Genomic DNA, 22,901 nt, shown 5'->3' with positions numbered 1-22,901 from the left:
AAATTTCTTGAGATACTTTCTGGTAGAACACAGCTGAGGTTGCTGAAGTTTGTACAAAAGGTTTCTGTGCTGTGCAGTTTCTGCCCTGGCTGCATTGTTCTCTGTCTTTTATTTTTCATTTGTGTTTCATGTCTGGTTTTTAACTTGACTTGTTACATCCTATAAGAGAATAGAATTGTGACTAGTCTTGTTTAAACACTGTACAGCACTTTAAAGTGTTTTACATTTTTTATAGACACTAGGTTGAATTATTCAAAATCATGTTTATTTTGCTCATTAGCTGCATACAGTAGGGAGCTGTGTTCCAATTGCAGTTTATTCCTGTGTGGATACAAACTTCCGAGTCATTTATATGGGTTACTGCTAGTCTCGTTTTCTATACAACCAGATGATCAAAGAAGAAAGGTTTGATTGCATCATTCTTATAGCCGCTAAGCAGCCACTGCGTATATGGCGTAAGATGCCTGCACATGACGCTATCCACAACACTCTTGACTGTGAAGTTAAGGGGAAGTACCTCACTCCCTCTTTGCGATCAGACATCCGCATTCGCTCTTGAATACCCTTATAGTGCTTAGTTCATGCCTCGGCTGTGATGAACTTCCGTGCAGTACCTTTATAAGCCGGGTTGAAGTTGAGCCGCACCCGGTTTGTCCCACTTTCCTTGATAAGAGATGTTCAGTGGAATCACCATGTGAGTATTGTAGGGAGTGGCTGTCCTCCATGTGGGATAGATATTGTTCTCGTCGCAAGAAACTATCTAAGCAAGATCGTTTTCCTTCTTTGTCTTCTGCTAGCAGTGGCAAGAAATGAAAGTTCGTCTCTGCGATGAATGTTGTCCCCAACCAGGTCCTTAGTGTCTGGAACCTACTGAGGCTCCAGTCACGAATGACAACCGCCATCAAAATTTTGGTGATGTTTTATCACCCAGTGTTGATAATGAACAGTATGAGCTTGAATCAGTACCTTAGCGGATCCTTTGGCTACAGCTGCTGTGCTCTCAGCGCTAGATCCAATATCAGTACTGCACCATCAGTCCCTGATTACCCTGCTATGTTTAGATCTCCCTCACCTCCTACAAGTGTGTTGAGTGGAGAACATTTCATGTAAGATTATACAGATGAGATCTTTCTGCTCTTGGAAGTATTTCCAATCGGAGCCTTGAAAGTATCTCTGCGTTCCCATTTGTAGCACCTTGGCGTTGAGCCTGGCATTTTCCCTTGTTCCAAAGCAACCTTATTGAAAGATCCTTATTACCAGTTTATCAGTTATTAGAGCTACCGGGTAGTTACTGTGTAATAACAATTTTAATTTGCATCTCCTTTCCTATGGTTAGAAACTTTCAATTTCAGCTATTGAAAGTATAGATATATGCTTATTTCTTTGTTTGACAAGATTAAATTTATTCTTATAAGGCATTCTGGTGAATGTTTTCAGATCTTTCAATATGGGAAATGCATTCCAGTAGTCATATATATATTTTTTTTACTTTAGACATATTACAGTATTAAGAGTTCATTTTTCAATATTAATCTTACCCGATGATCATGTAGCTGTCAACTCTGTTGCCCGACAGAAAAATCTAAGGTCGGGATACGCCAGCGATCGCTATACAGGTGGGGGTGTACACAACAGCGCCATCTGTCGAGTAGGTACTCAGGTACTTCTTGTCAACAAGAACTCAATTTTTCCTCTGTCGTGCCACCGGCAAGACCTACTTGGATACGCTGTTGTTTCTGGAGTTGTTTTTCACGATTTTGGTGATGTATTCGCTCTAGATTTTAGCCTTCGCTATTCAGGAACCTTTATCATTAGCTTATCAAGCTTTTTGATTAGATTTGGATTAATTGTTAATGAACTTTGCTAGATTTTGAAATTCCCCCTTGACTATTTCTACAATTCAAGATGTCTGACCATTCTCAAGTCCCTAAGTACAGGCAGTGTAGCGTTAGGGCTTGTTCTAGGCGTCTTCCGAAGGCCTCCATAGATCCTCACACCGTTTGTTCCAATTGTAGGGGTAAATCCTGTCAATTGGAAGATCGATGTGAGGAATGCGCTGGGCTTTCGGAATTCGATTTTAACGAATTCCTAAAGAATGCACGTAGGCTAGAGAAGGATAGGATCAGGAGGAGTTCTTCTCGCTCTTTTGATTTTTCCTCTCCCCTTGCCCCTCAACCTACTCCTTCCCCTGTAGTGGTGACTCCCGACCCTGCTACTAGTGCTCAACCCTCCATGGCGGACATGATGCGTGCCATTCAGGCTCTTGGTGACAGAGTGGAGTCATTAGCTAATGACCGGAATCAACTTTTGGCAGATGTCAAAGAGTTGAAAGCGCAAAGTGCAGTGGGAAGTGTAGTGAGTGCAAGTGAAGCGAAAAGTGTCAGTGTCAGTGTTGCGCATGAGGGTACATCTGTTCGTGCCAGTCGTCCTCCCAGTCCGGGACCTCTTGCAAGCTCCCAAGCCCAGGGGAGAAGCAATGTCGAAGGACCAAAGGGTTCGGCAGGCCTTGATCAGCGTACGGATGTACCCTCAGTGGTTGCGGACGTATCTGTCAGAGATCGTCCCATCCACAAACAGACGAATGAGCCCTGTCATTCCTCGTCTGTGGAAGAAGTTTCGAGGAAGAAACGTTGGACCAAGGTCTCACGACCTCTCAAGCGTAAGGTCCCTTCCGAGCGAGTCCAACGGCCCAGGTGTAGCCACTGGGTCAGTTCGGACTCGCCGCAGTCTTCCGAAGATTGCACACCTCCCAAGAGAGGTAGAGTGGTTCCGCAGCAGGCAACTACTCCGTCTGTTGCCGCACCAACCACGGTAGATCCTAAGTGGTCCATGCTGCAGACTATGCAGTCTCAGCTTGCTTCCTTTATGCAGGAGTATCGTGCTGAGAAGGTTGACACTGCACCAGTTAACCCACAACCTGCCACGGTTGTGCGCTCAGCAGATACTGCGGCTGCCTGCTCCCACACTCCACCTGTGAGAGCTCCACCACCGATGCGCAGTCGACCCTGCCAGACGCATGTTCATGCTGCACCCTCCGTTGACATGCGTGAGCTACCGCATCAGCAGTGGGAAGGTGCTGTCGAGCTGCCGTGTTTTGACGCAATGCGGCATGCTCCGCAACCCATGCGGCATGCTCCGCAACCCACGGCAGTCCCTCCCACGCACCAGCACTCCGCTTTTGTTGTTGCCAGCTCGCAGACTGACCAGCAGCGGCATGATGTTGGATCCACAGCAGCTACGCATGCACCCGTGCTGCCGGATTCAGCCGTTCAGCTTTCTGCTCCACCTTTGCCACTTCCTCCTCAGCTTTCGGATGATGGAGTATCTGATGACGACGAAGCTGCGCATTTGGACGATCCGCACTCCGACTTAGAAGAACCCAAGTCTACGCCTCCCTCCTTAGACTTTAGGAAAGTCCTTGCCCTGTTCAGGGACTTGTATCCGGAACAGTTTGTGTCTGCAACCCCTCGCTCTCCTCCCTCCGAGTTTGCGTTAGGCATGCAATCAGCAGCTCCTGCCTTCACCAAACTTGTACTCGCACGCTCATCCAAGAGAGCTTTGAGGGTTATGGGAGAGTGGTTGCAGTCCAAGAAGCAGCTGGGAAAGTCTGTTTTCATCTTTCCGCCTACCAAGCTTGCTTCCAAATCTAGCGTCTGGTATGCCACGGGAGAGGAACCCGGCTTGGGAGTTCCTGCCTCTGCCCAGGGCGACTTCTCAAGTCTGGTTGACTCTCCCCGCAGGCTGGCTATGAGACGATCTAAGATTTGCTGGTCCTTTTCTGACATGGATCATCTGTTGAAGGGAGTCTTTCGTGCTTTTGAGATCTTCAACTTCCTCGATTGGTGTTTGGGAGCGTTAAGCAGAAAGACTTCCCCTTCGGATAAGGACTCTGCCATGCTTATCATGTCTAGCATGGACAAAGCCATTCGGGATGGGTCTGGTGAGCTTGCGGCTTCGTACGTGTCGGGAGTGCTTAAGAAGAGAGAACATCTTTGCTCCTTCTTGTCGGCTGGGATCACTCCTTGCCAGAAGTCGGAGTTGTTGTTTGCTCCGCTTTCCAAGTGTCTCTTTCCGGAAGAGCTGATCAAGGGGATGGCTGCCTCGTTGATCCAGAAGGATACCCATGACCTGGTGGCGTCCTCCGCACGTAAGGCCAAAGCTTTACCTTCCGTGCCTAGACCTAGGATGGACACACCAGCGTCTAGGTTCATCCCGCCCTTTCGTGGCAGAACCTCCAGCAGAGGAGGTACCCGTGCCGACAGTCATCGTGGCAAATCGAAGAAGGGTTCCAAGTCCTCAAAAGGCAGAATCTGACTGCCTTCCTCTCCAGACAGCAGTGGGAGCCAGGCTCAAGAACTTCTGGCAAGCTTGGGAGAACAGAGGTGCAGACGCTCAGTCTGTGAAGTTGCTAAGGGAGGGGTACAGGATTCCGTTCTGCCGCAGTCCCCCTCTAGCAACTTCTCCCATCAACCTCTCTCCCAACTACAAGGAGAAGGACAAGAGGCTAGCGTTGCATCAAGAGGTGTCGCTCTTGCTACAAAAGGGAGCGGTAGTCATAGTCCGGGACCATCAATCCCCGGGCTTCTACAACCGTCTCTTCCTGGTAGCGAAGAAGACAGGAGGTTGGAGACCGGTGCTGGACGTCAGTGCTCTCAATGCTTTTGTCACCAAGCAGACGTTCACAATGGAGACGACGAAGTCGGTCCTAGCAGCGGTCAGGAAGGAAGACTGGATGGTCTCGTTAGACCTGAAAGACGCATACTTTCATGTCCCCGTCCATCCAGACTCCCAACCTTTCCTAAGGTTCGTCTTTGGAAAGGTCGTGTACCAGTTCCAAGCCCTGTGCTTTGGCCTAAGCACGGCACCTCTTGTGTTTACCAAACTGATGAGGAATGTGGCCAAATTCCTTCACTTGGCAGACATCAGAGCCTCCCTCTATTTGGACGACTGGCTTTTAAGAGCTTCGTCAAGTCGTCGCTGTCTGGAGAATCTCAGATGGACTATGGATATGACCAAGGAATTGGGTCTCCTGGTCAATATAGAGAAGTCCCAACTCGTCCCATCCCAAACCATTGTCTATCTAGGTATGGAGATTCAGAGTCGAGCTTTTCGGGCTTTTCCGTCGGCCCCCAGGATCAGTCAAGCCCTAGAATGCATCCAGAGCATGCTGAGAAGGAACCGATGTTCAGTCAGGCAGTGGATGAGTCTAACAGGGACACTTTCATCGCTGGCCCAGTTCATCGAGTTAGGGAGACTCCACCTCCGCCCCCTTCAGTATCATCTAGCTGCTCACTGGAGAAAGGACATGACGCTAGAGGCAGTCTCTGTGCCTATTTCCGAAGAGATGAGGTCTACACTGACGTGGTGGAAGAACAGCATTCTTCTCAAGGAAGGTCTACCATTGGCTGTTCAGACCCCCGACCACCGTCTCTTCTCGGACGCATCGGACACGGGCTGGGGTGCGACACTGGACGGACAGGAATGCTCGGGCACGTGGAATCAGGAGCAAAGAACACTTCACATCAACTGCAAGGAGCTATTGGCAGTTCATCTGGCCTTGATAAACTTCAAGTCCCTCCATCTAAGCAAGGTGGTGGAGGTGAACTCCGACAACACCACAGCCTTGTCGTACATCTCCAAGCAAGGAGGGACTCATTCGAGGAAGTTGTTCGAGATCGCAAGGGACCTCCTCACTTGGTCAAAAGATCAAAAGATTTCGCTGGTAACGAGGTTCATTCAGGGCGACATGAATGTCATGGCAGATCGCCTCAGCCGGAAGGGTCAGGTCATCCCCACAGAGTGGACCCTTCAGAAGAATGTTTGCAGCAGACTATGGGCCCTGTGGGGTCAGCCCACCATAGATCTATTCGCTACCTCGATGACCAAGAGGCTCCCGATGTATTGTTCTCCGATTCCAGACCCAGCAGCAGTTCACGTGGATGCCTTTCTTCTGGATTGGTCCCATCTAGACCTGTATGCGTTCCCTCCGTTCAAGATTGTCAACAGGGTACTACAGAAGTTCGCCTCTCACGAAGGGACACGGTTGACGTTGGTTGCTCCCCTCTGGCCCGCGAGAGAATGGTTCACCGAGGTACTGCAATGGCTAGTGGACGTTCCCAGGACTCTTCCTCTAAGAGTGGACCTTCTGCGTCAGCCGCACGTAAAGAAGGTACACCCAAGCCTCCACGCTCTTCGTCTGACTGCCTTCAGACTATCGAAAGACTCTCAAGAGCTAGAGGCTTTTCGAAGGAGGCAGCCAGAGCGATTGCCAGAGCAAGGAGGACATCCACTCTCAGAGTCTATCAGTCAAAATGGGAAGTCTTCCGAAGCTGGTGCAAGGCGAATGCAGTTTCCTCAACCAGTACCTCTGTAACGCAGATAGCTGACTTCCTTTTACATCTAAGGAATGTAAGATCCCTATCAGCTCCTACGATCAAAGGTTACAGAAGCATGTTGGCAGCGGTCTTCCGCCACAGAGGCTTAGATCTTTCCACCAACAAAGATCTACAGGACCTCCTTAAGTCTTTTGAGACCTCAAAGGAGCGTCGGTTGACCACACCAGGCTGGAACCTAGACGTGGTTTTAAGGTTCCTGATGTCAGCAAGGTTCGAACCGCTTCAATCAGCCTCTTTTAAGGATCTCACATTAAAGACTCTTTTCCTCGTTTGCTTAGCAACAGCTAAAAGAGTCAGTGAGATTCACGCCTTCAGCAGGAACATAGGTTTTACATCTGAAACGGCTACATGTTCCTTGCAGCTTGGTTTTTTAGCTAAAAACGAGCTTCCTTCTCGTCCTTGGCCCAAGTCGTTCGAGATCCCAAGCCTGTCCAACTTGGTGGGGAACGAACTAGAGAGAGTACTTTGCCCAGTAAGAGCTCTTAAGTACTATTTAAGACGTACAAAGCCATTATGAGGACAATCAGAAGCTTTATGGTGTTCTATCAAGAAACCTGCTTTACCGATGTCTAAGAACGCAGTTTCTTATTACATCAGGCTTTTGATTAGAGAGGCCCATTCTCATTTGAAGGAAGAAGACCTTGCTTTGCTGAAGGTAAGGACACATGAAGTTAGGGCTGTCGCTACTTCAGTGGCCTTCAAACAGAACCGTTCTCTGCAGAGTGTTATGGATGCAACCTATTGGAGAAGCAAGTCAGTTTTCGCATCATTTTACCTCAAAGATGTCCAGTCTCTTTACGAGAACTGCTACACCCTGGGACCATTCGTAGCAGCGAGTGCAGTAGTAGGTGAGGGCTCAACCACTACATTCCCATAATCCCATAACCTTTTTTAATCTTTCTCTTGAAATGTTTTTATTGTTGTTTTTTGGGTTGTACGGAAGGCTAAGAAGCCTTCCGCATCCTGGTTGATTTGGCGGGTGGTCAAATTCTTTCTTGAGAAGCGCCTAGATTAGAGGTTGTGATGAGGTCCTTTAGTATGGGTTGCAGCCCTTCATACTTCAGCACCTAGGAGTCGCTCAGCATCCTAAGAGGATCGCTAGGCTCAGTAAGGAAGACGTACTTAAAAAGGCAGAGTAATGGTTCAAGTCGACTTCCTTACCAGGTACTTATTTATTTTATGTTTGTTATTTTGAATAACTGCTAAAATGAAATACGGGATACTTAGCTTCTAATGTTAACATGTATGCTGGTCTCTACCCACCCCCCTGGGTGTGAATCAGCTACATGATCATCGGGTAAGATTAATATTGAAAAATGTTATTTTCCTTAGTAAAATAAATTTTTGAATATACTTACCCGATGATCATGAATTTAAGGACCCTCCCTTCCTCCCCATAGAGAACCAGTGGACCGAGGAGAAAATTGAGTTCTTGTTGACAAGAAGTACCTGAGTACCTACTCGACAGATGGCGCTGTTGTGTACACCCCCACCTGTATAGCGATCGCTGGCGTATCCCGACCTTAGATTTTTCTGTCGGGCAACAGAGTTGACAGCTACATGATCATCGGGGAAGTATATTCAAAAATTTATTTTACTAAGGAAAATAACATGTTTTGATCCTTTGAAAAACTTTTTCCCAAGATTTCACATTAAAATTGATTTTTGTTGACCCTGGAATCAGGAAAAGAATCGGAAAGTTGCAAGAAATTTCTTTTAAGGTAGTCTTGGGTAATCATAAGATGATTTTGGAGCTAAAATGAATTTGAGGCTAAAGATTTATGAAAAAAAAGTTTCATTACCTTCTTTATTAAAAGTTGTTATTGCCTTTTCAGGCGATAGTTTTTCCTGAACTGGTAAGAACCATTCAGTTTTATTCGGATGATTCTGCAGACATTAGAGGTGGTCGTTTACTCAGGAGATAGTTTTCCTAGATTGACAATACAGTAGCCGTTCAATATTATTTGGATGATTCCAATGACAGAAATAATGTGCCTAATTTATTTTGTGTTATTAGATTTTGAACACGACCTCTGTCCAACAATGCAATGTCATTAAGTATTATTATATGGTCACAAAACTCAAAAAGAATTGGATCCAGATTTGAAAGATTTGGAAATTAGGGTTCATGATATGAGAAGTACAGTTATATCCAAAACTTTTACGAAAATCTTTTGTTTAGAAAGAGCTTTGGCAACACCTCAATGCCCTTCCAAATCTAAATTTTCTAAAAATCATCTAAAGGAGTCCTGGTTTACGTGGGACGAGGTTTTTGATTTTGGACCTATAGAGGTTACTGGGGTATAATATGATAGATTAGTGGATTTAAGTGGTTGGTTTGGTAGAATTGTGCTTTGGGGTTCTGGTTTGATAGTCTTTTGAATTTAATTGGTTTTATTTGTTTAAGTGAATGGAATTTCAATAATATCTATTATTTAAATACATATCTGGGAGTCATCTGATTCCCTCCCTAATTTTAGTGATGTCGAGAGATTTTCAGATACATACAGTTTTATAATGACTCCGATCATATAAAGTTCTAGATATTAATCAACCTGTGGCTGTGTTCCCCCTTGGTGCCACGTGTCTGATCTACACATCACAGGGAAGGGGGAGATAGGGGAGTGGGGTAATAACTATTTTGTTAGATATCAGATAGCCATTGTCTTTGATTATTAAAGTACGATGACTACTAGGTACTGTAAATATTTAAATAATATATATATTGTTATCCAAATTCTGTTCTTTCCAGCTTACTAAATGCAAGGACCATGGTAGACTCCTAAACAGTGAAGTATTAGGTCCATTTAATCAGTTACCATTCTATTACAGTTCTTGGTTTTATGACTTTTAGCTGAAAATCCAGGTAGAGGAAAGATGAATACAGAAACCGAAGCATATTCAACATACTTTTCAAATTTTATCAAAATTTTATTTAAGAGTTGTTTGATTGAATCATTCAAATTTTTTTTTTAAATGAATTGTTTATGCTAATTAAGTTATCTATTTCAGACCGTTATTATTTAGCCCAGCCAAAAACCATGACTGAATGGGAGAAAGCTAGAGAATTACAAGAATTTGATAGAGCAGCAAAACTTTTTCAGCCTTTAACTTCAGTAATGGCTTCTAGGTAAGGTGTCATTTGCATTCATTTGTATACTGTCATCTTTTCTTACAATACTTTGTTTTTCTTTCAAGTTTAGGGGATCATTTCTGTAGCCACAAAATTAAATGTTACTCCTATTGTTGTATTGAATTGTTATTATTAAAAGGAAAATTCCCATAATTGGAAAGCAATCCTACATATAAATCTATTATATTCATGTGAGCATAGTCAAAAAAATTACCCGAGTTTAGGAATATAAAATGAATTATACTTTTGATATCTTTTTTTGATTATGGGTGAGTTAATTATTGGCAGTTTTGCTTGGAGAAAGTATTAGTAACAGTTTTATCAGATTTTGAGCAAAGGAAGTACTACTGTAGTCTGCTTGCTATCATTTCTGAATATACAAATAATCACACCAGTAGATCTGATGGAATCATTGAAGATTATGAGGTTGATTGATTACACTATTATGGTACAGTTGGCTTCATTATTTCTGGTACACTTTAATGGGAAGCTTAGGAGAAGTCTGATATCTGAACTTGGTAGTAGGTAACGCTGTTTAGCAAAAGAGAAACTGTTGACGTCGCTGCCTGTAAAACAAAGTTGCTGAGCTTAAAATACGTAATCAAAAACATCTTTAATTATTTTGCAAAGTGATGTACAGTAATAAGAAATATTACTGTTTGCACATTTCTTGAACATAATATAAATGTTTTTAATCCAGTGTTGACGAGCTCAGCGACTGTTTTATGGGAAGTCCTGCCAACAGTTTCTCTTTGGTTAAACATAACGTTACCTGCTACAATATGCAGATATCAGACGTCTCCCAAGCTTCTCGTATCGTGTATCAGAACTAATGAAGTCAACTGTACCATCTAGATACTTGGAGGAGTATGTTCCGTGGTTGTGTTTTATCCCAATATGTCTGCCCTACATTATATGATTTATTTGCGTAGAATCTAACAGCACAACCCAACAAATTGTGTAGATACAAGAACATGAACAAAAGCAAAGGGAAATCTGTTAATGTTCACCCAGTACAAAGGAGTCTATTATTGGTGGACATCTCTTTTGGTTTGGATTTTTTTTTTTAAGATAAATCGTGGAAAATTCAGATGACGTAATGTTCCATTCAGTATCCCTACTGGATGTACCTGGAAAGAGAGGTGTGAATTAGGTGACTTTAGGCTCTTGATGTCTACAATGTACGTACTATAATAACGGGCAATGTTTAAGAATATGACGACTATTTTTAAAGTTTTCACCAGTTTGAAAATTAGCTTTAGAGCAAGTTTACATTTTGCTAAGATTGTTGTTCACAAACTACTATTTTTAACCATCAAGTACTGTACAGTACTTGTATTTCAACATTGTTATCAGTATGTTATACACTAAATGAAATATTCAAGATTGCACTCGAGATAACAGGTCGTCACCAGAGCTCCAAGCTGGTTTCAGAGCATTCCTATGCTCGCAGAGAGTCTGCTGTTTGTCCAGTGACTTTTTCATTGACTTCCCCGGGCAGTATATTTGCAGTTCAAGTTGTTGAATTTTCATTCTACTGTACTTAATTTCAGTTTCATAACAAGTTAATTACTTTAATTTTACATTATAAAGGCATCTGTGCAAAGATAAGACACTAAGAATTTAGAAGGCAAGCTCATATGAAAAATTATCTTATTTCAAGATTCTTCTTTTTACAACAGCTTACAGTTCTATCCAGTTACAAATAGTTTTGGACTTTATTCAATTTTCATCAATTTTTTTATGTTAGTCTCACTGTGTGTGGCATATTTACTCTGCTTTATAGCTTTTTTCACTTTGTAGTGAGAGAAAATAATACTTTGTAACTTTCTCAGTGTTTGATTCTTTGTGCTTCACTATGAAATATTTCATTTTGGTATAACATTATTTCCTTATGCAGTCCTACCTCCTTATACGCAGATTTGCATATACTTGGTACAGTATACTGTTTGGTACCAGTTTAGAAAATTATACTAAGATATTCACTAATGCATTACATGGTCCCTCTCCAAAATTGGTTGGTAAAAAATAAAGTTAGCAATATTAAAGAAAGAAACAGATTTCCAGAGATTAGTATTATTATCCAGTCTCCCATAGCCAAAGAAAAGTCCCCTCCCCCACCCCCACTTCAAGACTCCTGATTTTAAAGGCAGGGAAATTGGATTGCATGACAAGTTAAGAATTGGGAATTTATACACTTTTATAAGATACCAGTACTGAATTCGTATTATAAACTTGACAAACATTAAATTGAAAGTTCATAAAAAGAGGAACATCTGAACATGTTCAACTAAAGATTTGGTTAAGGGGAGGAAGAGAAAATGTAATGAGGGAAAAATGTGAGATATTCCAGTCTAGTCTGAGAGAAAAAAAAATCTAGAATATGCAAGATATTGCTGAAACATTTCTTGTTTCTTTTAATTTAATCATCCTTGAAGACTTGCAGTTTCTTATGTTAGTAGAAGTTTATTTTTATATGAATTACTGAATTTTAAACGTTTTTTGGTTTTTACAAGTACTGTATAATTCAACCTCAAAATTTGCATTATGAATTAGGCTGTCATATCAACGTAGGAATTTCAGTGTTGTTGTTTCTTTCTACTAATGTAAAATTACTTTGTAATTCAGGTTTATATCAGCTGTAGTAGAAGAAAAAGGGCCAGTGCTTAAAGATGGGCTAAATGAAGAGATTCCCAAGGTAAAATTTAGCATTTATTATACTAAACACTATGTTAAACTTGATAAAATGGTTTTGAAATACTATGCTAACAGAATCATATTATATACTAGTATAAATACGTCCAGTGGTACAAGTACGTTGAAAATCAATAGTTTCTACGTGTATGCTGTATAAACCTTCCATCCTTCAAAATAGGGAGTGTCTTCAGCAGAACTGGAATGGTAATTAGACCAGTCATCGACATCTCTCCCCTGAACCAGTTAGTACAGCAATCATGTTCAGGATGAAAATGGTACAAACTTTATGGAATTCCATCAGAGGAGATGATGTGCTTCCAGTGAATATGAAAGATGAGTGCTAATAAGTACCCATTCATTAGTCCTCTAGGAAATACATCCTCAACGGAGTGTAGTACCAATGCAAAATCCCGTTTTGAACTTTTGAACCTTGGCCCCACTCTTACCAAATACGTTTTTAGTACATCTCGACATTGGGTTGATCCTTGCTTCCTCAGAGGAGGTTGCTACAGAATCGATAATGCCTTCTTACCTTTTATCATTTTTGGGGATCGTGATGAATTAGAAGTTGAATGTCACTTCTAAGCAGAGGTTGAAGTATCTGTCTTTTTTCTAGCTGTAGCATTCATGAAGAGAGCTGGCAAGTTGCAGTCACACTTGTATTAACCCACAAAGAAGGTTGGAAGGAGGCCTATTTAGTTTTGTGCCTGAATTCATGGCCAAAACCAAGAAATCATCAGCACATGATCCATGTTCAAGACCTTCTCCATCCTCTCGCTTCATGAAGTGTGAGGTGGTAATTGAGAGAAGGTACTTTTATTATCCAGTGAGAGCTCTGGGGTGCTTTGAGAAGAGGACTTGACATCTCAGATTTGAGTGTCAGTGACTCTTCCTTAGCACTGGCCAAATCGAGAACAGCTCTTTCTGGTTACGTAAGGTAATCAAAGAGCATTTGCTTCCACCATTGAGGTAATAGCTTGAACTAGAGCTCACGAAGTCAGGGTGTTGTGCCTACTTGAGTCTTCTAAAGAATCTTGTCATCAAACAGGTGATAAAGGAGTTTAAAAGTACCAAACAACCTTCTCAGCCTTCTATTCAAGGGAGTATAACCACAAGTCCTTCAACATATTCAGCCCTGTGGTGCTCAATTATTTGTGTAGCTAGCCCAGCTACAACACGGGACAGAAGGCATCTTGCCTATGGTAATATGTTCCATATAAGTGTGGATAAAAGGTAGAATGACTGGCTCTTCTGCTTATTCTTTTCTTCCCTCACTTGGGGATGAAGCAGTTATGATATACACTAGATCTGATATTGATATGCTACATTTCTGAGCACCATTTTTATTAAACTAGATTTGCAAGTACTATTTCTCCCCTTTACTCCCTTAATGAGGAGTAGGATTGTCAAATGAATACCAATCCATAGGCGATCATGTGCAAGGTACTTAATTCCAGACTCTCTCTCCCCTTCGAAGGGAGAAAGATTCCTTTATTGACTTGAATACCAGGTACATGAGTGCTAACCAGGTGCTGTCAGCCTACTTATCCCTATGATGGGCTGATAGGTTGCTTGAGTCATCTCTCTTTCCGCTTTACTGGGTTAGGTTGACCATCTTACTAGCCTCCAGGCTAGTACAGTGGTAACACTTTTGTCTTGCATTTGCTTGGTAGCAGATTGATCTCAGCTTGGGATAGTAAGTTTAAGCTGTTTACTGAGCTGGTTATTGCTGTGGTTGGGCACCACAGGGGGTGCTTGCCCAGCTGACATATTGGTGCGGGTCTCTTCTGATGATTACATACGTATACCAAGGAACTTCCCCGAATTTTGGGGGGTAGCTGATATCAAACAAATGAAAAAAAGGGGACCTTTCCTCTCTACGTTCCAGCCCGACAAGGGACTCAACTGAGTTTGGCTGGTACTGCTAGGGTACCAAAGCTTACCCTCCCCCGTTATCCACCACAGATGAAGCTTCATAACACTGAATCCCCTACTGCTGCTACCTCCGCGGTCATCCAAGGCAACAGGAGGAAGCAGCAGGGCCTACCGGAACTGCGTCACAATCGCTCACCATTCATTCCTATTTCTAGCACGCTCTCTTGCCTCTCTCACATCTATCCTCCTATCTCCCGATGATACTGGAACTAAAACCAGGCACCTGTAACTAGTTCAGTTCTACAGGGACTTCCTATTCATCAATAAATAAGTTCCCCCATTTTAAAAGACGGGTTTGTGTACACGTAGGAACAAATAAAAAATATTTATAGTACAGTAGTGAACTGTAATTTGTACTTTTTCTAGCTATACAAAACTGAGTTCTTTAAAGTTAAATTCAGCACCTCAATCACTCCTCTCGGTTGTGAGCCAAAGGTCAAAAGTGAAGTCTGTAATAGAATGTATGGGACTACTCACCTGAGCTCATCACCTGCCGTTAACCCCATCGTTAATGATTTCAACAGCTGTTCCAGTTCGACTAAAGACATTCCTTATTTTAAAGGACTCTGGTATGTATAGCTGGGAAAAATACAAATTACTTTTAAAATTTGTTTTATTACTTAGGATAAGTGTGTCAAGCACAAATATCGTGATATTAGCTTACCCATTTTTATGCATTTTTGTATTGTGTAGCTTCCGGAGGAATCTTCGATATCAGGAACGGATGCATTTGGTCATGATGTGGCGGATGATCGTGTCAAAGCTGCCCGAATGAGTATGTTTGGCAAACTTACACAAACTGTTGTCGACTGGCATCCAGATCGTCTTTTGTGCAGGAGGTTTAATGTTCCATCGCCTTATCCAGAGTAAGTTGTGTACCATTCTTTCAATTTGCTTGCTTTTAAGTAATGTATTATCCGTTTCTGAAGTACTTTAGTTTATTATGTTCAAGTCTTCTAATTAAGTAATTCAAAACTATTTAAGTCTTCTAATTATGTACTTTAATTCAAAATTGGAAACAACTCATCCCATCAACAGATTTGTGATTTAACTTTTGTTGTATATAATGGTTTCAGTTCCAATTTTGTTGGTGTGAGGAAAACCAAGAGAGACAAGTTCTCCCTTTTTTCCTTTATGGAGGCACCTTCGGAGAGTGCCTGGAATCGGCAGAATAAATCTTCTCAACCACCACCAGATTCGCCAAAACGAGAAGAGTCTATGGAGAAAAGTCTTCCGGATGAAAACCTTGAGGAAACTCCTGAAACATACGGACTTAAGGTATTTCTTGTGCAACTTTCATAGTCGTTCTTTTATATCTTTACTAGTTTTAGTTATTCGGTAATTATTAGTGATTACTTGACAATTGAGAGAATTGTTTACATGGTATAATAATATTTAAAATATCGATTGAGATTTTGCTATACTGTACTGTACAAAGTAGCAGTTTTGATTGGTAAAGTAGAAAAAAATATATGAGCAAGTTCTATCTCCATTTATACCTTTTAAGTAAGAACAGACTATTGAATATAGTATTAAAAAAATATCAATTGAATTGTTAAAGGAAATGTACTATTTTTTAATGTAAAACTGAAGGGCAAAATAGATATGACAACTGCTCATAGCCAAAGAGTGAAATTTTCATTATTGTAACTTTTTTATCTAACAGTAAACAGCACAGCAAATATTTTTTAACTTGTCATAGCGTAATAGGTACAAATAAAGCAGATTAAATGGTTTGTTTCTTACCTATGGCATTTGCCTTGTGGAGCATCTTTGTCCATAGGCTCTAAAATCCTCTGAAAACAAAATACGAGTATAATGTTAATAGGTTTTAGGTCCAAATTATTTTGGAAATAAGACTTATTTCTTTGTATGAGAGCTAAAATTATTATTAGAAAAAGCTTTTAATTGAAATTAAACTGATTCATGAACTGAATAAAATGCAAATGAATTATGTGTGACTGATTGGTTAGTGTTATGAAAGTCAATTTGAAAACTCTTACTTCTTCATATGCTCTGGATTAGTTTAATAAGTCTTCATTTTTATATAAGTTTTAGTAATGATTACTACGTAGTCTCAATAACTAACTTGGCATATAAATACATGCATCGTCTCACCAACACATATCTTGCACATGAAGATCAGAAATGCCAATTGCCATCAGTTTACCTTTATAGTATTGCCATCTGTTATCTCTTCTTTCAGTAAATACTTTTTGAATATGTCAAGTTTTTACATTCGTCAATCAACACTAGACCTATACATGAATAATTTTTTTTCCATGAAAAGAGGTGTTCACGGTAACCTTCTAGCTCTAATTTTGATTACCTATTTCTATCTTTTAAATTGGTATTTAAAAAAAAAATTGTTCCCATATGAATACAATCTATTGTCCTTTAATAAGAGTATGATTTCAGCAAAGCTGGAACTCGGCTATTAAAATTTATAATGAGGTGATGGTAGTTACTGTAAGCTTCGTCCCTCCCTGATGGTCATGGTCCAATGAACAGCCATGTTGACTTTAGGGGGGATTTAATTTTTTCCTGCTTCATCATTTCAAAAGTGTTTGCTGTTACTGCTGTGGATCCCCATCTGTTGTTCTTTGGGTAGGGGTCATGACTGCTCGCAGTCATCCTCATGTAATAAATGTAGATTGTGGCCTCCTTTTCAATGGTCTGAGTATGATCCCAAAGAAGCTCTTCAGCCCCTTTTTGCCCTCTGGTACTCGAACCACTGTGCTTTCTTCGGCTTCCTCTAGTACTAGGTCCTCCAGAGGGAAACAGAAGAAGAGAGGAAACCCCTTTTAGGAAAGGTAGGAGTATCACCTTGTCACTGCATGGGTGAAAACTATCCAGCATCTCCTCTGAGCAGAAGGCATTTTGTAAGGCACTACACGTTAAATGTCTGGATATTTGCGAAGATCCTCTGCAGGTGTTTACCAGGGAAAGGGGGCCATCTTTTGTAATTGGTGTCATAGAAGGAATACTTTTCTGGACCAACTAATAGCTGATTTTCTCATCTACCTTCGTCAGAAACTCCTCTCAGTCTCGGTGGTGAAAGATTATCGCTTGACCTTAAGCCAAGTCTAGAGACTGAAGTTAGACCATTCCTCTTTGTGGGAATTGTCGATGCTTATGAAGAGTTTCCAGCAGTCTTGTCCTCCAAGGGAACAAACTGCCAGTGTGGGACATCACCCAAGTTTGGACAGAGATCTGACCCTCAAGAAAGCCTCGGTATTGGAAAAGTGAGTAGGCGAACTACATGGCATTTTGTATGTTACTAGTCATACCAAGGGATGGAAGAAGGTCTCATTTACCTTCATTCCCGAGGATGTAGCCAAGACTAAGAACCCCTCAGCCTGTGACTTAAAGTTTCAGAACTTTTTCCTTCTTAAAAGAAGCGAGCAGTGATTAGGATGATTTGCTTCTCGGTCCTGTAAGAGTTCTACGTTGCCACCTGAATATGAGAGATTTCCTTAGCACAGGAAGGGTGAAAATGAAAATCTGGAGTACCATCTCCTGGCTTTGGTTAATTTTCAGATAAGTATATCTGGCATCATTGGAAGAACCTGTCATTTTAGCAATTCTTGAAGGCTTGAGTCTGGAAACACTAGACAATCTTCATAGCCCACTACCATTGAGTGCACCCATAATTCTCTGGATACTTTTATCCTTGGACCAGTGGTAACTAGTCACTCAGACTGTGAAGCAAGTCAAAAAGCACACCGTCAAAGAAAGCGGTTGCAATGTAAGTCTAGGATGAGAGGTCTGGCCCTTTTGCTTTTCTTGGGGTGTAGCAGTCTTGCCATTATTTTCTGGAATTGACATTTGATGTAGGTAAGAATACGAACCGAACTACTTTTTGGTACATTCTAAGTATAGAAGTACCTCTCCCATTCTCCTGACGAGGAGGAGGATGTTTAAAGACATATACAAAACCAATGCTTTTAATTAATATACATTTCAGGAACCATATCCTTTGTTGATTATAGGTTATTCAATGTCTTTCAAGATTATGCAAAATCCTAGCCTATCACTGGGACATCCTTTACCAATGTTGTTATGGGGTAGACAGGAATCATTACTTTGGCATATCACAGCTCCAAGTGCTTTGATATCCTGGAATTTAAACCAGCCACTTTGGTTATAAGAACTTCTTTTCTTCTTAAGGATAAGTCTCCTATCAAAGAATGATGGTTTGTATTCGTGTGGGAACAAATCACAAATTAAAGTAACTTGTATTTTTCTTAACATCACAAACCAGAGTCATTAAAAGAAAATCATAAAAAAAAAACTTAAAAAAAAAAAAACAGAAAGACCCGCAGTAGTAGTTCCTCTAAGTTCTAGGTTAAGATCAAAGTTGCTTCTTAATGGACTGTCAGTGGGCTGGGGCTTACATGCCACAAAACTAACTGCCACCTTCATGTTATAAATTTCAATAGCCAAGTTTCAGCTTCTCTGAAATAATCCTTCTATTAAAGAACTCTGTATAATTACATTATTTTTTTTTTTTTTTTTTACTTTGCAGGTTCCTGTAGATGGACCACCAACGATGGACCTCTTCAAAGCAATATTCCAGGATTCAGATACAGATTCAGAAAGTGAAGAAGAGAACTCTGAAGACAAAGAAAAAGAAAAGGAAAACCCTCCCTTGGCAAGCTCATCCCTTAAGAATGAGGAAGTCATATCAAAAGATAATGGAAGATCTAAGGCAAGCTCATCCCTTAAGAATGAGGAAGTCTTATCAAGAGATAATGGAAAATCTCCTGTGTCCAGTGAAGATGATCAGATTAGCATTAAAAATTCTTTAGATAATTTCTTATCCGATATGAGGAGGGGTAAAATAAGCAATACAGAGCCACTGTCTGCTAGAACTCAAGAGAAAAAGAGGGTCAGTAGATTTGAGCCAGAGAGAGACGACTCCAGAAGCATAATAGAAAACATTCCTAAACCAGTTTTTATGCCTAGAAAAAACACCCAACCATCATCGGAAGTACCTGCTAAAGGTATATTTGCCAATTTAGATTTTGATATGCTTAATAGTTATAGAAATTCAGTTCCTAGTGATAGAAATTCAGTTCCTAGTGAGAAGAGTAGTGAAAATCCCAATAAGAGTTTTGAAATAAAAACACAAAATGATGAAAAGGGTGAAGATAACCAGAAGCACAGTAGCGATTCTTCTGTTGATTCTGAAGACGAGTATGGACCAGCTGTACCTGTACATCTCAAGAACAGACAACAAGTGATCAGGTCCACTCCGTATTCAGTAAGTAAACTAAAGACAAGTCAGGATTCTTCCTCTGAGAAAGAATCTCGTTGGGTTGTAAAGAAAGATAAAAAGAACCACAAGAAGCATCGACATGAAGATAAGCACAAGAGGAGAAAAGAAAAGAAAAAGAAAAAGCATAAAGAACAAAAGCATAAAAGGAAGTCATCAAAAAAACACAGAAGAAAGACCAGCAGTAGTTCTTCGGATTCATCTGATAATTGAGATATTGTAAATATTGTTATTGATTATAAATCTACTTTTTAATCTGTCTTTCATTTACATTACCAAATGAAGAAAGGTTTGGTATATGTAGAGTAACTAATTTCTTGAATAATTAGTACAGTGTTGTTCTTATGTTCAAGCCTACTATCATGCTTGACTTATTAGTACCTTTTAGCTTAACAGGACGTACTCTTCGGATTTTGTTTAGCTCTTGCTCATGAAGAATTAGGGTACCACTTTCAGCCCTTCGATACATAGAATGAAATTGGTTATTTTGGCCGAGGGGTGCTAAACATTTTGCATGTCAGGCTGGTATCTCACTGGTAGGATTTGTGTTTTTTAATACTTGGAATTAAAAGAAAACACTTTTCAAATTAGCCATATAGAGGATAACATTACCTTTACACAAGGAAAGCTCTAAGGGGAAGATTCTCTTGCACAACATAAAACCCCTCCTAATTATGACAATTTTTAGCAGCTGCCAGTAGAGGAAGTAGGCCATTCTAAATGGATGAAAACTCACAACTGGGGTACCATCAAAGGTTAGTCGTGAAGGGGAGATATTCTCAAAAGTGGAAAGGCAACTCAACAGTATGTGGATGCTAATGCTCATTGGAGGCAATGGTAATCACTGATATTAAAGGCACAGAAGTCCCTGTTGAAAAAGATGTGCAAGATGACCTAACAGGACACCATCCAAAGCTGGTCTAAATCCTAATTAACCATTGGAAAAAGGAAACCACTATTGATGTGGCTGGGCACCACATGTAGACAGAAGGGGCGTTTGCAAGCATCCCTTTAGTTGCACTTCCTTTTCAGTCTTCTACTAAATTCCATTCATGGTTCCTTTCTTTCATCATGCTGTACAACCTTTTAACTTTTATCTCACAGTGCACATTCAGGGTTCTTCCCCCAGTTTCGCATGGGTGCTGAATAGTCTCTAAGGCCCCAGCACCTGGTCTTATGGACAAAATTCATAAATCTAAACCTTACCAAATCAGACAAAGAATTCAATTATAAAAACAGAAAATCCTTGATGTAGGCCAATCAATTATACCTCCATGGTTTATTTCAAAGGTGAGCATATGCAATAAAATCAGCCAGAGGAAGAACTAAAATAGATTTCTTTATAACAGTACAAAGGATAGTGAAAAGAAAATGTTGACTAATGAATCAAAATCACAATACTGTATGTAGTAGGATGTCTAATACTGTATTATGTGATTGGGTGACATAAGTTGCTCTGAAACCTGTGCATAAGAAATTAATTAAAGCTACTGTTATTTATAGCGACTTGAGAAGTTTCTCAGAATCATTGAAGAAGTTTAGAACTTTACCTCCTCTTATAAAAAAGCTCAGTGGGTGACTTTTTCATCTCTGTCAAGAGGAATTTTCTAATTTTTAGCTCCTACCTATGCAGAAATACACAAAAATGGTCTAGTTAACAGGAAGGCCTAAGGTGCAAATCTGAAATTGAAAAATGTCTCGTTCTCTGACCTGGGAAGGGGAATAAAACCTAATACCAAAAAGATAGCAACAGAGATGGTCATCACATTAACATCTATAAGGAAATATATAAGAAGATTCTAGGATACATAGGATTCTAGGAATTTGTCTATAACCTGAAGAGAAGGTTTGAATTTCTGAATTATAGGATTGGCATACTAAATTAGTCCATTACTCTGATGAATCTTACTTGTAGGTCACATTACTACCCTAATCAAAATATCTTCCCGAGACAGGTTGGTAAGACAGTTGACAGTAGAAACATTATCATGAACTCATGTATTGCATCGTAAATAGCTCTGAAACATTATATTATTATTATTATTATTTGCTAAGCTACAACCCTAGTTGGAAAAGCAGGATGCTATAAGCCTAAGGGCTCCAACAGGGAAAATAGCCCAGTGAGGAAAGGAAATAAGGAAAAACTAGAAAAAAAGTTTAAAACAATAAGAACATTAAAATACCAAGAAGAGAAACAAGATAGAATAGTGTGCCTGAGTGTGCCCTCAAGAAAGAGATCTCTAACCCTAGACAGTGGAAGACCATGGTACAGAGGTACAGTTTGATCTAAAAAATTTCAATTTTTTGGAACACACTATAAACTATGAGTTTCTTGACCTTACAAGGACCAATAAAATAGGTGCTACTTTAGCGTAAGGTCTACCGCACTTTAGTGTGAGATCTACCTCCCGTGAGCACTAACGATGACGGCTACCGCTGTTTAATCCTAACCTAACCTAACCTAACCTAATGGTATTCTTTTATATGAGCGGGGAGAGCGGGAGCGACAGGTCACGCAGTAGACCTCAGGTTTCACGTGGGTAGACCTCACGCTAAAGTAGCACCATAAAATATTTATCTTAAAACCCTACCACTCATCACACGATTCTTGCATGATATCATGAGATAAAACCTAAACCCTTTAGTTCTCACCTTGTGGCATCACGCTATTTGTTGAGGTTTAAATTTGGAAGGAGACAGTACACCAGAGTAAGCCTACTGAGATAGTCATCTATATGTTGAGCACATTTTGGTGAGCTATTACAGACTTGGGACAGGGTGCCAACAGATGTTTCCTTTAAAGGCTGAAAATGGAAATATCATCAACAAAAGAGATGGAGTGATAAAAATTGTAAAGGATTTATATTACAAGCTATACAATAGTGATATAATATATAACTTTGCCAATAGAAATAACGAAAAGCCTTGAAATATATTTATATAATGTGTAAACACATATAATGTACTTATGTGCGCGAATGCATTCAGAACGAATATAAAATTGTTTGTAAAACTACAATATTTGAATGTTGCTATGGGGTAGAGAATTAAAACCAGGCAAATGAGTACTAAGAATTATGAAAGGTATCATATTTTGTTTTTGTTCATTGTAAAATACTATTATGATGGAAAATTTCAACAAAAATTACCTAAAAGTTGATTAAAATCTTAAACTGATACAAAACATGCAGACAAAATCATACATAAAGTTATTATTATCATCATTATTATTATGATTAAACGCTTACCTACAACCCTTGTTGGAAGAGCAGGATGCTATAAGTCCAAGGGCTCTAACAATTTAAAATAGCCCAGTGAAGAAAGGAAACAAGGAAACAAATAACCCACAAGAGAAGCAATGAACATTCAAAACAGAATACTCTAATAACAGCAACATAACTAAATTAGACCTTTCATAAACAAACCACAAAATTTTAAACAAAAGAGGAAGAAAAACAAGATT

General features: G+C 40.2%; 1 protein-coding gene and 1 long non-coding RNA gene across 2 annotated transcripts in view; one reads left to right on the top strand and one right to left on the bottom strand.

The window, feature by feature from the left end:
• LOC137641402 (G patch domain-containing protein 1-like) overlaps positions 1-19,693 on the top strand; it is a 121,245-nt gene extending 101,552 nt beyond the window's left edge. Inside the window, exons 11-15 of the mRNA XM_068373925.1 lie at positions 9,408-9,525; positions 12,157-12,226; positions 14,854-15,026; positions 15,237-15,438; positions 18,689-19,693. Of these exons, the coding sequence (XP_068230026.1) occupies positions 9,408-9,525; positions 12,157-12,226; positions 14,854-15,026; positions 15,237-15,438; positions 18,689-19,651 (1,526 nt within the window). The 3' untranslated portion in view covers positions 19,652-19,693. The remainder of the gene's footprint in view (positions 1-9,407; positions 9,526-12,156; positions 12,227-14,853; positions 15,027-15,236; positions 15,439-18,688) is intronic.
• On the bottom strand, positions 15,283-22,237 carry LOC137641403 (uncharacterized). Its single transcript, XR_011044510.1, has 3 exons — positions 22,091-22,237; positions 15,907-15,954; positions 15,283-15,418 (listed from the first exon to the last, which is right to left on the bottom strand). It is a non-coding gene; the product is annotated as an uncharacterized lncRNA (long non-coding RNA).
• Between the last annotated feature and the right edge of the window lie 664 nt (positions 22,238-22,901).

Source organism: Palaemon carinicauda, chromosome 5, assembly GCF_036898095.1.
Source record: "Palaemon carinicauda isolate YSFRI2023 chromosome 5, ASM3689809v2, whole genome shotgun sequence".
Lineage (NCBI taxonomy): Eukaryota > Metazoa > Arthropoda > Malacostraca > Decapoda > Palaemonidae > Palaemon > Palaemon carinicauda.
This window is presented reverse-complemented; position numbering and strand designations above follow the sequence as displayed.